The sequence below is a fragment of the Trachurus japonicus genome, chromosome 12, assembly GCF_045865225.1.
Source record: "Trachurus japonicus isolate A0001 chromosome 12, Traja_1.0".
Taxonomy (NCBI): domain Eukaryota; kingdom Metazoa; phylum Chordata; class Actinopteri; order Carangiformes; family Carangidae; genus Trachurus; species Trachurus japonicus.
This window is the reverse complement of record NC_140918.1, coordinates 6,908,801-6,922,350: the sequence shown is the minus strand read 5'-3', so window position 1 is coordinate 6,922,350 and position 13,550 is coordinate 6,908,801. Positions and strand designations below refer to the sequence as shown.

General features: G+C 45.7%; 2 protein-coding genes across 3 annotated transcripts in view; both read right to left on the bottom strand.

Moving 5' to 3' along the window:
• Nucleotides 1-13,550, bottom strand: part of dck (deoxycytidine kinase) — a 253,223-nt gene that overhangs the window by 169,775 nt on the left and 69,898 nt on the right. The window lies entirely within an intron of this gene.
• olfm1b (olfactomedin 1b) overlaps nucleotides 6,858-13,550 on the bottom strand; it is a 25,728-nt gene continuing 19,035 nt past the window's right edge. Inside the window, exons 5-6 of one of the 2 annotated variants that reach the window (XM_085792843.1) lie at nucleotides 12,556-12,662; nucleotides 6,858-8,699 (exon numbers count right to left, since the gene is read on the bottom strand). In XM_085792843.1, the coding sequence (XP_085648969.1) occupies nucleotides 8,025-8,699; nucleotides 12,556-12,662 (782 nt within the window). In that variant the 3' untranslated portion in view covers nucleotides 6,858-8,024. The remainder of the gene's footprint in view (nucleotides 8,700-12,555; nucleotides 12,663-13,550) is intronic. The other variant, XM_085792842.1, reaches the window with a different exon arrangement.

The window sequence follows — 13,550 nt, the reverse complement described above, 5'->3', positions numbered from 1 at the left end:
AAGCTGCCTTATAATTTACAGGAAAAATGGCTCGCACACGGCTCTAGGTTCAAGGAAGATTACAACGTTCCTTTCCCACCATTTGGTTACTTCGTGGATTTCATTTGCCAGCAAGCCAAGATGCGGAATGATCCTAGTTTCTCCGTCGTTCAGAGCAGCTCTGATCCTCCACTGATGAGAAAATCCAGTCCTAAGTACAGTAGTCAGAGGTCTCCAATCATAGTTCGCAAGACGGATGTGACAACACACTCTTCCTCTTCAGTCGACCCCACACGGAAGGGTAAAATGGATCCAGCAAAGCATTGCTTCATACATAACAAACCGCACCCTCTTCAGAAATGTCGTGGATTCAGAGAGAAGTCCATTGAGCACAGGAAAGCCCTTTTAAAGCAACACGGTATCTGCTACAAATGCTGTGCATCATCAGCACATCTTGCCAGAAATTGTGACAACAACACAAGGTGTGTTGAGTGTGGAAGTGAGAGCCATGTTGCAGCTCTACACCATGGACCTGCCCCTTGGTTCTCAGAGGCCCGGACCCCTGCTCATGAGCATGGCGGGGAGGAAGGGAGTAAGAGCGAAGAAACAGCTGTTTCCTCAACCTGTACTCAGGTCTGTGGAGGAGACATCAGTCAAAAATCTTGTTCAAAGATTTGTCTTGTCAAGATCTACCCAGCTGGCCAGCAGGAGAAAGCACACCGGATATATGCAATATTGGATGATCAATCCAATCGCTCATTAGTAAGGTCTGAGTTCTTCGACCTCTTTAACATCAACGGTCAAGAGTCTCCTTACTCCCTCAGGACATGTGCTGGTACAGTTGAGACCACAGGCCGAAGAGTGCACGGTTTTAAGGTGGAGTCCATGGATGGGCAGGTTGTCCTCTCACTACCAACACTAATTGAATGTAATGCAATTCCGGATAATCGTGCCGAAATCCCCACACCGGAAGCAGCACTACAGCATGCACATCTAAAACCTTTGGCAGACAAGATCCCAAAGCTTGACCTACAGGCCCCGATCATGGTCTTGCTCGGCAGAGACATCATAAGGATCCATAAAGTGCGGGAACAAATAAATGGTCCACATGACTCCCCCTATGCGCAAAAACTGGACTTGGGGTGGGTAATTGTTGGGAACGTTTGTCTAGGAAGTGTCCACACGCCATCCATTGTGAGCACCTACTTCACCAACGCCCTAGAAAACGGTCGCCATTCTGTCTTTGTACCATGCCCAAATCGCTATGTCGTGAAGGAAAAGTTGTACAGCAGTGAGGCCCCAGCAATTTCGGCACCGGTCTGTGAGGACTACGGAGAGCACCTCGGATGCAACGTCTTTCAACAGACAAAAGACGATGACAAGATGGGCCTGTCAGTTGAGGATATGCTCTTTTTGAAGACAATGGAACAGGGAGTCTACAAGGATGAGGACAATAGCTGGGTAGCTCCCTTGCCATTCAGGGTGCCACGACCTCATCTTCCCAACAACAGGTCACAAGCAGCAGACCGTCTGTTTTCACTGCTCCGCTCCTTTAACAAGAAGCCTGAGATGAAGGAACATTTCATCTTGTTTATGGAAAAGATATTCCAGAGTGGCCATGCAGAGGTGGCACCTCCCCTTGGGAAAAATGAAGAGTGTTGGTACCTCCCTTGTTTCGGTGTTTACCACCCAAAGAAACCAGGCCAGATTCGTGTGGTCTTTGATTCAAGCGCTCAATACCAGGGAGTCTCATTAAACCAGGTCCTCCTGACTGGCCCAGACCTCAACAATGGTCTTCTTGGGGTACTTATACGCTTTCGCAAAGACTCCATCGCCATCTCAGCAGACATACAACAGATGTTCCACTGTTTTGTTGTCAGGCCGGAAGACAGAAATTTCCTGAGATTTCTTTGGTATGGAGACAACAAGTTGGAGAATGACATCACAGAATATCGCATGAAAGTGCACGTCTTCGGGAATAGCCCATCACCAGCTGTTGCCATTCACTGTCTCAGACGAGCTGCTGAAGAGGGAGAGAAAGAGTTTGGAGAGGATGCAAGGCAATTCGTCGAAAGAGACTTTTATGTTGATGATGGTCTTAAGTCCCTGCCCACACCAAAGGCTGCTATTGATTTGCTCAAAAGAACGCAGAACATGTTGGCTTGCTCCAACCTAAGGCTGCACAAAATAGCCTCAAACAGCAGGGAGGTCATGGAGGCGTTCCCCACCGAGGACCACGCCAACGACCTTAAAGATCTGGATCTTGGTGGTGACTCCCTACCTGTACAGCGCAGCCTTGGACTCTGCTGGGACTTGAGGAAAGACGCCTTTCTATTCCAGGTGACAGAAGAAAGGAAGCCCTTCACTCGTCGGGGGGTATTATCGACGGTGAACAGCTTGTACGACCCATTGGGATTCGTAGCACCTGTCACCATACAGGGCAAGGCCTTACTTCGGGAGCTCTCAACAGAAACGACTGATTGGGATGCTCCATTGCCACCAGACAAAGAAGAACAATGGGACAAATGGAGAGAATCCTTAAAAGAGCTTCAGCACTTCGAAATCTCAAGGCCATATACAAGAGTGTCTCCAACAGAGGCTCAATACAAGGAACTCTGTATCTTTTCGGATGCTTCAGAAAAGGCAATAGCTGCAGTTGCCTATCTAAAGATGTCAGATGCAGAAGGGAACTGCCACATAGGCTTTATATTTGGCAAGGCAAGATTGGCTCCACGCCCGGAACAAACCATACCTCGGTTAGAGCTGTGCGCTGCAGTGATGGCTGTGGATGTAGCTGACTTTGTGACATCTGAGATCGACATAGAGTGGGATACTGTCACCTTCTATACAGACAGCAAGGTAGTTCTAGGCTACATTTGCAATGAGAAGCGGAGATTCTACGTTTATGTCAACAATCGGATCCAGAGGATCAGGAGGAGGACACAGCCACAACAATGGCATTATGTGTCATCTGACCATAATCCTGCAGACCATGCTACTAGGTCTATCACTGCAGCCAATCTGAAAGCCACCACCTGGCTTACTGGGCCACAGTTCTTATCTCAGACGGTGAAAAAACCCCCACAAGGCATCAGCCTTTGAACTACTGGACCCAGAGCAGGACAAGGAAGTTCGCCCTCAAGTGACAGTACTCGCTGCTAACATCTGTGACAGCGGTATTGGCTCTCTGCGCTTTGAGCGCTTTTCTTCTTGGAAGGTTCTTGTTCGTGCTATATCTTGTCTCAGGCATATTGCACGCCTCTTTAAGAAGGCTTCAGAAGATTCAGTGGGGAGCTGCAAGGGATGGCATCATTGCAAGGCACTGTATACAGTGGAGGAACTCGCCCAGAGTAAAAACATCATCATTCGTTCTGTGCAGCAGGAAACTTATCCTGAGGAAATGGAATGCATCAGAACTCAAAGAGAGATCCGCAAGGACAGTCCTCTGAGGATGTTGGACCCGTTCGTTGACGACGATGGTTTATTGCGAGTTGGCGGACGCATACAAGAGTCACAGTTGGGTCATGAGGAGAAAAGGCCCCTGATCATTCCTGGACGGCATCATGTTGCATCCCTCCTCGTGCAGCATTACCATGTTGAGTCACAACACCAAGGACGCCATATTACTGAGGGAGCTGTCCGCTCGGCAGGCTACTGGATTGTGGGTGCCAAAAGGTGTGTAAGCAGTTTTATCTTCAAGTGCATCACCTGCCGTAAGCTTCGGGGAACTTGTGAGGTCCAGAAGATGGCTGACTTACCTCCTGATAGGCTTAGCATGGACCCACCTTTCACGCATGTTGGCGTCGATGTATTTGGACCCTGGACCATCTCTGCACGCCGTACAAGGGGTGGCCACGCCGAAAGCAAGAGATGGGCCGTCTTATTTACCTGCTTAAGTGTTAGAGCCATCCATCTTGAGGTCATAGAGTCCATGGAGAGCTCAAGTTTCATAAATGCCCTGAGAAGGTTCTTGGCAATCCGTGGGCCAGTCAAACACATTCGTTCTGACCGGGGAACGAATTTCATTGGAGCATGCAAGGAGCTAGGAATCTCCTCCAATGTTGACAAAGAGGTGGTGAAGAGATACCTTGCTGAGAAGGGCTGTACCTGGACATTTAACCCACCCCACTCCTCCCACATGGGAGGAGTGTGGGAAAGGATGATTGGTATCACCCGTAAAATCCTGGACTCAATGCTTCTCCATTCAAGGCCTTCGAGGCTTACTCATGAGGTGCTCACCACCTTTATGGCCGAGGTGATGGCCATTGTGAACAACAGACCTCTGGTGCCTCTTTCAACAGACGCCAGTGATCCATTCCTTCTCACGCCAGCCACGCTGCTTACACAGAAAAGCGGCCCTCATCCTGTTCCCCCAGGTGGGTTCGATGGCGTTGACCTGTACAAGAGGCAGTGGCGGCAAGTGCAGAGCCTCGCCAATACTTTCTGGGACAAGTGGCGCAAACAGTACTTGTGCACCCTACAATCTCGAAGGAAATGGACGTCCACTAGGCCGAACATTACACCAGGATCTGTGGTACTCATGAGAGATTGCCAATCCAAGAGAAATGACTGGCCTCTAGGAGTGATAACTCAAACATTCCCCAGCAAGGATGGAAGAGTTCGTAAAGTTGAGGTGAAGATCAACAGTCGGGATGGAACAAAGTTGTTCCTTAGGCCTGTAACAGAAGTGGTCCTGCTGCTCACCGCCAAGGACTAGGAGGGAGTGACTATGTCCTCCGAAGTGAACTGTTTAGTGTTTGTGGTATCCAGGGATACCAGACGGGGAGTGTGCTGCCTTAGTCATTTTATTGTGTCCATTTTGTGTTTAGCTCCCTCTAGTGGTAGGTTTGTATGGCAGTAATTAAGACTCTGGTCTGCGTCTCTAGCTGATGACATCATCAGTGAGCGACAAGGCAGTCCTCCATGTCTGAGCTAGGGGAAGCTCACGCCTTTCTTTTATATCAGCAATCATCCTCGTGTTTGAGCATTTGAAAGCATCGTTGGTAGGTTGAAATAGATTTGAGTTCATTATTCGATGTATAGGTTAACATATTTTATGATTATTTGTAGATTGTGTGCAGTTAAAAATATCAGTACTTTATTCATTTCGGCCACATGGTCTGGCTAGGTTTAAGTGAGAAACTGTGAATGAAACACATTGTATTTAGCATTATAATACATACAGTAGTCTACTTATGGTACATTAAGAATTCATTTATATTGTTTAATTGAGTGTACTATTCTTGATTTAAGATACTAAGTATTTACCTTTTCCTTATCAAAAGTAGAGAACGCTTTTGCTGATTGTATGTTTTCTTTGTCAGTTTTACCAACTTCCAGTTGCCACATTAAAGAGCATCAGCCTGACACGTCGTTGTCCGAGTGGTAATTGGGGACGGAGTTTACCTGCCTGTCAATTTATGCCAGACGTGTAAAGAGGACAGGATAAAAGCTTTGTACATTTTGTACAACTTTTTGCTACCAACTTCTTTTTCTGTTGTGTAATTTGTTTAATTCTGGAGCCATTTTGTGCCCGGCATTATTTAAACATGCAGAAGTAATACAACTATGGTCGCTCAGTCCAACTCTCTTTTTTTGATCCTCTCATCTACACCTCGTTGACCGACCATGATGTGGTTTTCTGCAAAGCAGCCATCTAACTCACATGAAAGAAGAACAATAGTGACGGTACAGATCAGAGGTCGCTGTTGCCGTTGTGTTTTTAAAAACAGCAGGTTTGACTCCCGTGTCGGACGTCGCGCTCGCAACTTGACGACACTCTGGTTGGCTCACCTGGAACCTTGGCCGAGGCGTTTAGGACAAAGGACCAGGTACTAGTAAGTACGATTCCTAGTGGAGAAGCAAAGAAAGGAGTAGAGTCGAGCCAAGCAGTACTAGTGGAAAAGCGCCATTAGTCCGATTTCAGTCAGTTTATGTATTTTAAATGTCTGCCATAGTGTAAACATACCGACTGTGGCCCAGATCAGGCTGCAGCAACAGCAGCAGCAACAAAGCCTATGAGTGTGTTGAACTGAGTACGACACTACGAGTCTGTAAAAGCTTAATCTTCCCCAACAAGTCCACAAAAGAACAGAGCGACCGCCCTATAATCTTAATGAAGGGATGGTCCAAAAATGGCACCAAGTGCGTAAGTTAAGTAAGTTAAGAGCATTAGATGTGATGTTAAAAGCGAGGCTAAGTGTACGGTCACATGGCAACAATCCGTGTGTCAGATTTCTCTGTTTTATTGACACGAATCATTTAACTATCTCATCTCAGATACAACACATGTCCAGCAAAGCGCAAAAAGAGTGGAAAGCTTTTGTCCTCTGCAAAGGGTATACATTTAAACAGCATTATCCTTCACTAGCAGTGGGGGGGTTGGAAGGGTGGGGAGGGGTACATGACATGAGACAGGATAATCCTCTGGAAAAAAAAGAAGAAGAAAAAAATAACACAAACCGCAAACCTCTCCGTACTACAGGCGCATGGTGTGAATTAAAGATTGGAGGACCAGATTCCCAGGATACAACACTTCATACATTCTGTTTGTTTTTTTTCTTTTTCTACTTCTTTTTCTTCTTCAGAGGGATGTGAGTTAGATGTGAGAGATAGATTCCTCCCACACAGTCCAAATAAACAAATACACAGAGGCCAAACCGGTGCCAACAGTTACAGTGATACAAGAACATTTGAAAAAAAATAAAAATAAAATGATTTGCAAAGAAATAGAAATAAACAAAACAGAAAGAAGCTGGAAAAACAAAAAGAAAATTCTTTTTGCGAAAAACCTCAAATCCCCAAGGTGTTGTACCTTGTTCCCACTCCCACCCTACCCCTTCCTCCTCTTCTTTACTTTTTTTTTTCTTTTTTTTTTTACTATCATACAGCAAAAGACATTCAGAAGAGCATACCGGAGTGATAGAAAACACTCATGCAAAAGAAAGAAAAGCCTTTTTCACACATAGTCACTAAACACAGGAAAAAATCGTCTCAAACAACAGCGCTGCCAACAGTCAGTGCCTTCAGGTCTTTTTAGAGGATGTCGTTATTGTTGTTTGTTTGTTTTGTTTTGTTTACAGACTTTTTGATATTTGCTACTGTACTCGATTTTTTTTTAAAACGATATGATCGATTCGACGGGACCGTCCGCGCCCGTCAGGCTCCATCACGACTTCTGAACCAGACTCACCTCCTGCTTTGTTTTTCTTTTACTGCTCTCGTCCATCCGTCATTGGGACCTTGTGGCCGGGACGAGGGGGGTGCGGGGTCCGGTCCAGTCAGTTTTTTTTTTTTTAAGTATTACCAACCAGTCTTTATTTCAGGACCCTCCCCTTCCCCTCCTCCCTCCCCCACCCACCGTCATGGCCTAAAGAAAAAAAGTTCAGCAGAGAGGATTTCTGCAGAAAGAGCCGGAGCCGCAGGAATGAGCTGAGGGTGATAATCCGTAATATAAAAAAAAAAGGCGTGTTGATGTTCATCGATGTTGTTGTTGTTGTTGTTAGTTTTTTTTGGCATCTGTTCTTATTCTTTTACATCTGATATAGTATATTCTACTTTTACAATCATTTTCTATGCGGCAAAACAAAGAGTTTCATTCCAAAATAAAAAATACCTCTAATAAAATGATGGCAGCTAGTAAAATAAAATCTACCGTATGTTTTTTTTTAAACTTTGTAAAGTCTTTTTTATTTACAGGACGCTTTAGGTCTGTGATATTAACCCCTGAACACCCACTGGTCTAGGCCTGCCGGGTGTTAAGGGGTTAACTGATAATATTCTTTTTTTCTCTATAACAAATATATCACATTTTGGAATGAAACCCTTCAGTTGTAGGTTTTTTTTTTCAGTGTCATGTATATGCACATTCAATCCACTTTGCATTCACTGTAGATTCAGTCCGTCAGTAAAAGTTATTGGATGTTATAAATAGAGCAAATCTTGCCGTCGTTGAGTCTTTTTCTTTCGCAGATATATTTTCGTATATGGGGGAGATCTCTACACAGACAATATGTATGTTATGTACGTAATCCGTTGTCCCGTGGTTACAGTTCCTCCGAGCGGATGACGTGGAACAGCGTGACGTTGTACAGCACCTGGTGGCCATTGTTCCAAGCGTAGAGGGCGCGGTCACGCGGGTTGTAGTCCAGCATGGAGATATGCGAGTACTTATTCTGGAAGGCAATGTCGATGTACTCGTAGGTAGAGGAGTTGGTGGAGTAGGCGTAGTAAACCTTGGTGCCTCCTGAGTAGCCGTTGGTGACGTAGAGCGTGCCACAGATCATGAAGGACTCGCCCGCGCTCCGCTTGGGGTGGTTGGTGGTCCAGCTCTTGACGATCTGCAGCGTGTTGGGGTTCAGCTTGCTGATGACGATGTTGCCGGCGTTCTGGTTGGTGGCGTACACCGCCCACAGGCCGCCCTCGTCCACCATCAGGTCGATATCGGAGTGGCCCCCCCAGGCGTAGTGGTACGCGTTGTTGAAGCCGGCGTAGTCGAGCTGCCGGGACTTACTGATGGAGGAGGTGCGGAAGTCGAACTTGATGATGACGTGGCTCTGGAACTTGTTGAAGTAGATGGAGCCGTTGTAGACCACCTGGCCCGTTCCCGACCACGGGTGGGGCAGGCGGTGGGACGTGAAGTTGTCCGACGTCATGAAGTCCTGCATCGACTTGTACTCCCGCACGAAACGGTTGTTGTGGTAACCGTCCATGTACCAAACCTTGACAGGGAAAAGGAAAAAGAAAGAAAGTTACAGTCGGTTACATTCTGACATCCCACCATTTAGAAATACCACCATTCCAACATACCGCTATTCCGACATGCGGACGTCCCACCATTCCAACAAGGCTTTCAATATAAGGAAATGTGCGTTACTCAACAGGTGACTCCCATCCTTAAGACATGCTGGTAGAGCAATACCCACATGGTTCTGCGTCTTTTTACTAAACTTAACCAACTCCTTTCTTCATTGCCTAAACCCAACCAGTGCAAAAATCTTTTGGGGGAAAAAATACGCTATTAAAGGAATTGTCGGAAAGGCAGGATGTTTAAAAGAAGAAAAAAATACCATCATTCCGACCATAAGAGGCAAAAATTGTCAGAATTACGGGGATGTGTGATAGAAAATTAAGTGTTGCCATTTAGACAATTAATAATAATAATACATTTTATTAATATCGCGCTTTTACAAGTGCTCAAAGACACTTTAGAGACCTATGTCGGACTGGTGGGATGTCGGAATGGCGGTTCCCCCCCAGAAAGGTCGGAAGAAGCATCAGCATCACACAGAAGCAAAGTGCATCACAGCTCGATGTCCTATCATCATCATCATCATCATCATCATCATAACCATCATCACCAATCCTCATCATCTTCATCATCTGTCTGCGCGTCCTTTTGTGAATATCACACTCTGGTATGCGGATCACTCGCTGAATAAATCAAATCACAGACGTCAACAAGCATCCCAATTAAGTTAGCGCTGAGACTTCCACACCAGCTTCTGAATACAAACAGTGGGGAGAGATGACGGCCAGGAGCCGGGGGCCTCGCAGGGATATAATGCCCATCACTCCACATAAAAGGCTCGACTCAGCTGCTTCGACCCCCGGTTTCCTGTTGGGCCCCCGTGGTGCCGGGCAGAGAGCTCTCTCATCCCCGGAGCCGCTGGAGGCTCAAACGCTTTCCTCCTCCTCGGTCTCGGCGGGACCGAGTCACCTCGAAGCCTTTTCCCCTACCGACCTACAGTTGCTCCTTCTTCCACGTGCTATCTCCTGTGATTGACTTCAATAAAAAAAAAGACAGCGGAGTCTCCACAGGCCCAAGGAAGAGACAAAAAAAAAAAAAGGAGCAAGGTGAGGAAACCCAGAGATGAAACGAGGTGAAACAGGCCTGTCTGCTCTCATCAATTAGACTCATTCTTCCTCCTCTGCTCTTTGATAACGCAGCACGTCTTTCATGTGTTCTGTTCAAAATGTATTAGTTTCTACAAAAAAAAAAAAAGTTGTCTTTACTGTATGCTAAATATAATCTTAGTCAGCAGTACGTTCAACCTTGCTGCCGTGAATTTTTTAAAATATACACTTTTAAACAGCCGGTGTTGTCATGACAATTAGCCTTCAGGAAGCAAACTGCAAATTTACACAAATACGGCACCGCATGCTGCTGCTGCTGCTGCTGCTGCTCAACTCTCTCCTCCCATGTGACATTGAGGGTTCAGTCTCTTATTAAAGTGTCTAATAAAGCGGCTGCACAAAGACCATGTTCACGCTTAGCAGACAAATAAACTTCCCTGTTATCTCCAGCAGCTTCCTGTTAAAAACCCGCACACATTTATTTATCCCCGGCATTTTGTTTTTTTAATGCGAGCAGAGCATTAATAAACGCAGGCTCCTGCATTCATTCTGACCTCCATCATATAGGTGAAGGTCACCATTAACTTTCAAGACAGGCAAACAATTTTTATTGCAGATATTGAGCTTCTTCACCAAGGCGTAGGAGGGAGGGGGGGAGGGGCGAATCAGCATGCAGCATTCACAGCCAGTGGGACTGGACTCATTGTTTGTGCAGGTCAAATATTGGCGTGTTAATTTTTCATGTGTTACATGATTTTTAACAAAATGTTTCATATTCATATCACCATCGAAGCTGCACATGTTTCCAGGTGCAGGTAGCTACAGTGATGTAATGATTATGAAGCGTATAAAACACACAAACACATACACACGTACTCAGAGTGCAGGGCTGGCTCTCGTGTCAGCAGCAGGGTCAAATTACAGGATGGAAAAATGTGGAAGATGAAAATTTATCACATTCGCTGTATCTGCTCAGTCTGAGTGCTGCTCCTGCATTGATAAAGCAGCTAAAAACGACCAATTTCCTGTTTTCTAATCAATCATAAAACAACCCAGAATCAATCAGCACACACACAGAGCAGAGTGGGCACGATCATCATCAGCCTGGCTCCGTCCCACAACAGCTCAGCCCACCAACCGGCCTCTCTATAGCTCACTAATTGTGGATTTATGAGTGGTTATGTGCACAAATTATTACTGGCTGGACTGGGAGCAGAGACTTGCCGGAGTCCTGTCGTCATGGTGATGTGATGTTGCACAAAAAAACCCCTCCATGAAACCACAATTTGCACAGATTACATGTTAATTAGTGACCTGCAGCTGGAAAAAATTAAACTAATCCAAGCTAACTGGTCGTCTTTTACCTCCTACTGCTAACTCTGCTAGCAATGCTAAATCACTACTTTATTCTTTCATTTTTAGTCCAAGACTCCAAACAGCAAACGTTAAATGTCAAATTCTGCACAAAAACTTAAAGGGATACTTCACCCAAAATCAATAATTCACCAATTTTCTACTCACCGTCATGCCAAGGAAGGGTTTGGAGAACTTTCAGAGTTTTCAAAACGCTTTAGGAGTTCCAGGGGGGGTCCGGCTGGCAACGGATTTTCATATAATGGCGGTGGATTGTGCTCACTTTTGAATCGTCCAAAACACACACTATGAAACATCCAGATACCTCCATACTGCTCGTCTGTACTGACCCAAGTGTCCTGAAGCCACCACATGAAAAAGTTGTTCGGAAAAAATTAACTTGATCTCTGTTTTTAGCCTTGTTGTAGCAGCAGCTCCCAGTGGCTGCGAGATGTTCTTCCGTGTTTACATCAATCCTCCAATGGTTTACAACGACGAACAAACATCTCGTGGCAAATCTTGCACATGCGCACAAACATCAACAGAGCCACTGGGAGCTACTGCTACAACAAGGCTAAAAACAGAGATCAAGTTAATTTTTTACGAACAACTTTTCCATGTGGCGGCTTCAGGGCACTTGGGTCAGTACAGACGAGCAGTATGAGGTATCTGCGTGTTTCTTAGTGTGTGTTTTGGACCAATCAAAAGTGAACTCTATCCGCCGCCATTATATGAAAACCCGTTGCCAGCCGGACCCCCCCTGGAACTCCTAAAGTGTTTTGATAACTCTGAAAGTAGACAATTGGTGAATTATCGATTTTGGGTGAAGTATCCCTTTAACCCCTTAACAGCCATTGATGCTGGGCCAGTGAGTGTTAAGTGTTAGAATTAAAAGAGAGAGCCAGAAATAATCAGATTTATGGATTAAATCAGAATCTGTGTGGTTAAAAAAGAAAAAGAAAAGAAAGAGCAGTTATGTACACAGATTATTGGCTGGACTGGGAGCAGGGACTTCCTGGAGTTCCATCATCATGATGATACTGCATGAAAACCCTCCATGAAAACACAATTTAAACAGATTACATGTTAATTAGTGACCTTTAGAACAAGCTAAACTAATCCAGGCTAACTGGGGTATTTTGCTATTGCTCTGGATGGTGTTTGAGCTTTTCCAGAACCAACTAGCAATGCTACAGCCATACTTCATTCTGCAATAAATTGGCCGTTTTTTCATTGTTAACCAATGAAACCAAACTTAAAACCTCAAATGTTGGGCCTGCCGGGTCCTGGGCGGACAAAAAAAAAGTGAATGATGAGTAAAAATCTGAATGAACTCAACATCTTATTGCGTGTGTGATGTGTACGTACCCGTGTGTCTCCTTCGGGGGCCAGGGGGTCGGTCATCCAGGAGCCGAACCGGGACCCGGACGTCTTGATGGTGATGGGGTCACTGATGCCCGTCAGTTTCCCGCATGCTGCGAACGAAACAAAAAAGCGCCATGGGAACATCTGGTGGAGGATTTCACACTGACTCACTCAGTCCCAGTTACATTAAAACCCAAAGTGTTTCGCCTGGAGGACGATGATGAGCAGAGTGGACGTCCGGCTCGTCTCCATGTCTCTGTCTCTCTATCTGCACACTGTACTGTACATGAGGTGCTTGTTATTCAGCACACACATGCTAATGGATGTTTTACTCTGTGTGTGAGGAAGTGTGTGTGTGTGTGTGTGTTGTGAACTGCTGCAGTGTTAATTAGCGTTGACTGAGGTGTTGATGTGAATTTGACAAAACTAACACCGGGTTCTTTGCCCCCTCGTGACGGAGAGCCGGCGCTCGCACTAATGTCCCCCTTTTTTTTCCTCTTTTCGTTTTCTAATGAGAGACAACAACAACAACGATGTCTCCACGTCCCCGTAGTTTTGGACACGGGCCATTTTCCAGACGATATTTCTACAAGACAAAGGTCAATGAGACGATTCTGATGAGCTCATTTTTTCCTACGAATGCGCTGAATCGTTTTGATGTGCTAATTTAAAGGGTGAGACTGTGACGATGGCTCATTTTAGGGGGTTTTCATTAGCATCTCTCTCTCTGTCTCTGCATCCATTAACCTCTCTGCGCTGTAACGCTTCCTCTCATATCTCCTGTTTTTCTGAAACAATCATCCAGGTCTTTTGTCGTTTCCCAGGCGTCTTTGAAACTTGTGCCGTCGCCTCCATGTTGGGAGCGCTTGTCTGCCTCTGCGGGGCGACATATGTCATGTCTGCATGCTGCTCCTGCTGCTGCTGAGTTTGTATGTATGTGTGTGTGTGCGGGCGTCGCACCTCGGAGACGGCGGCTGACAGGCGAGCACATGGCCACA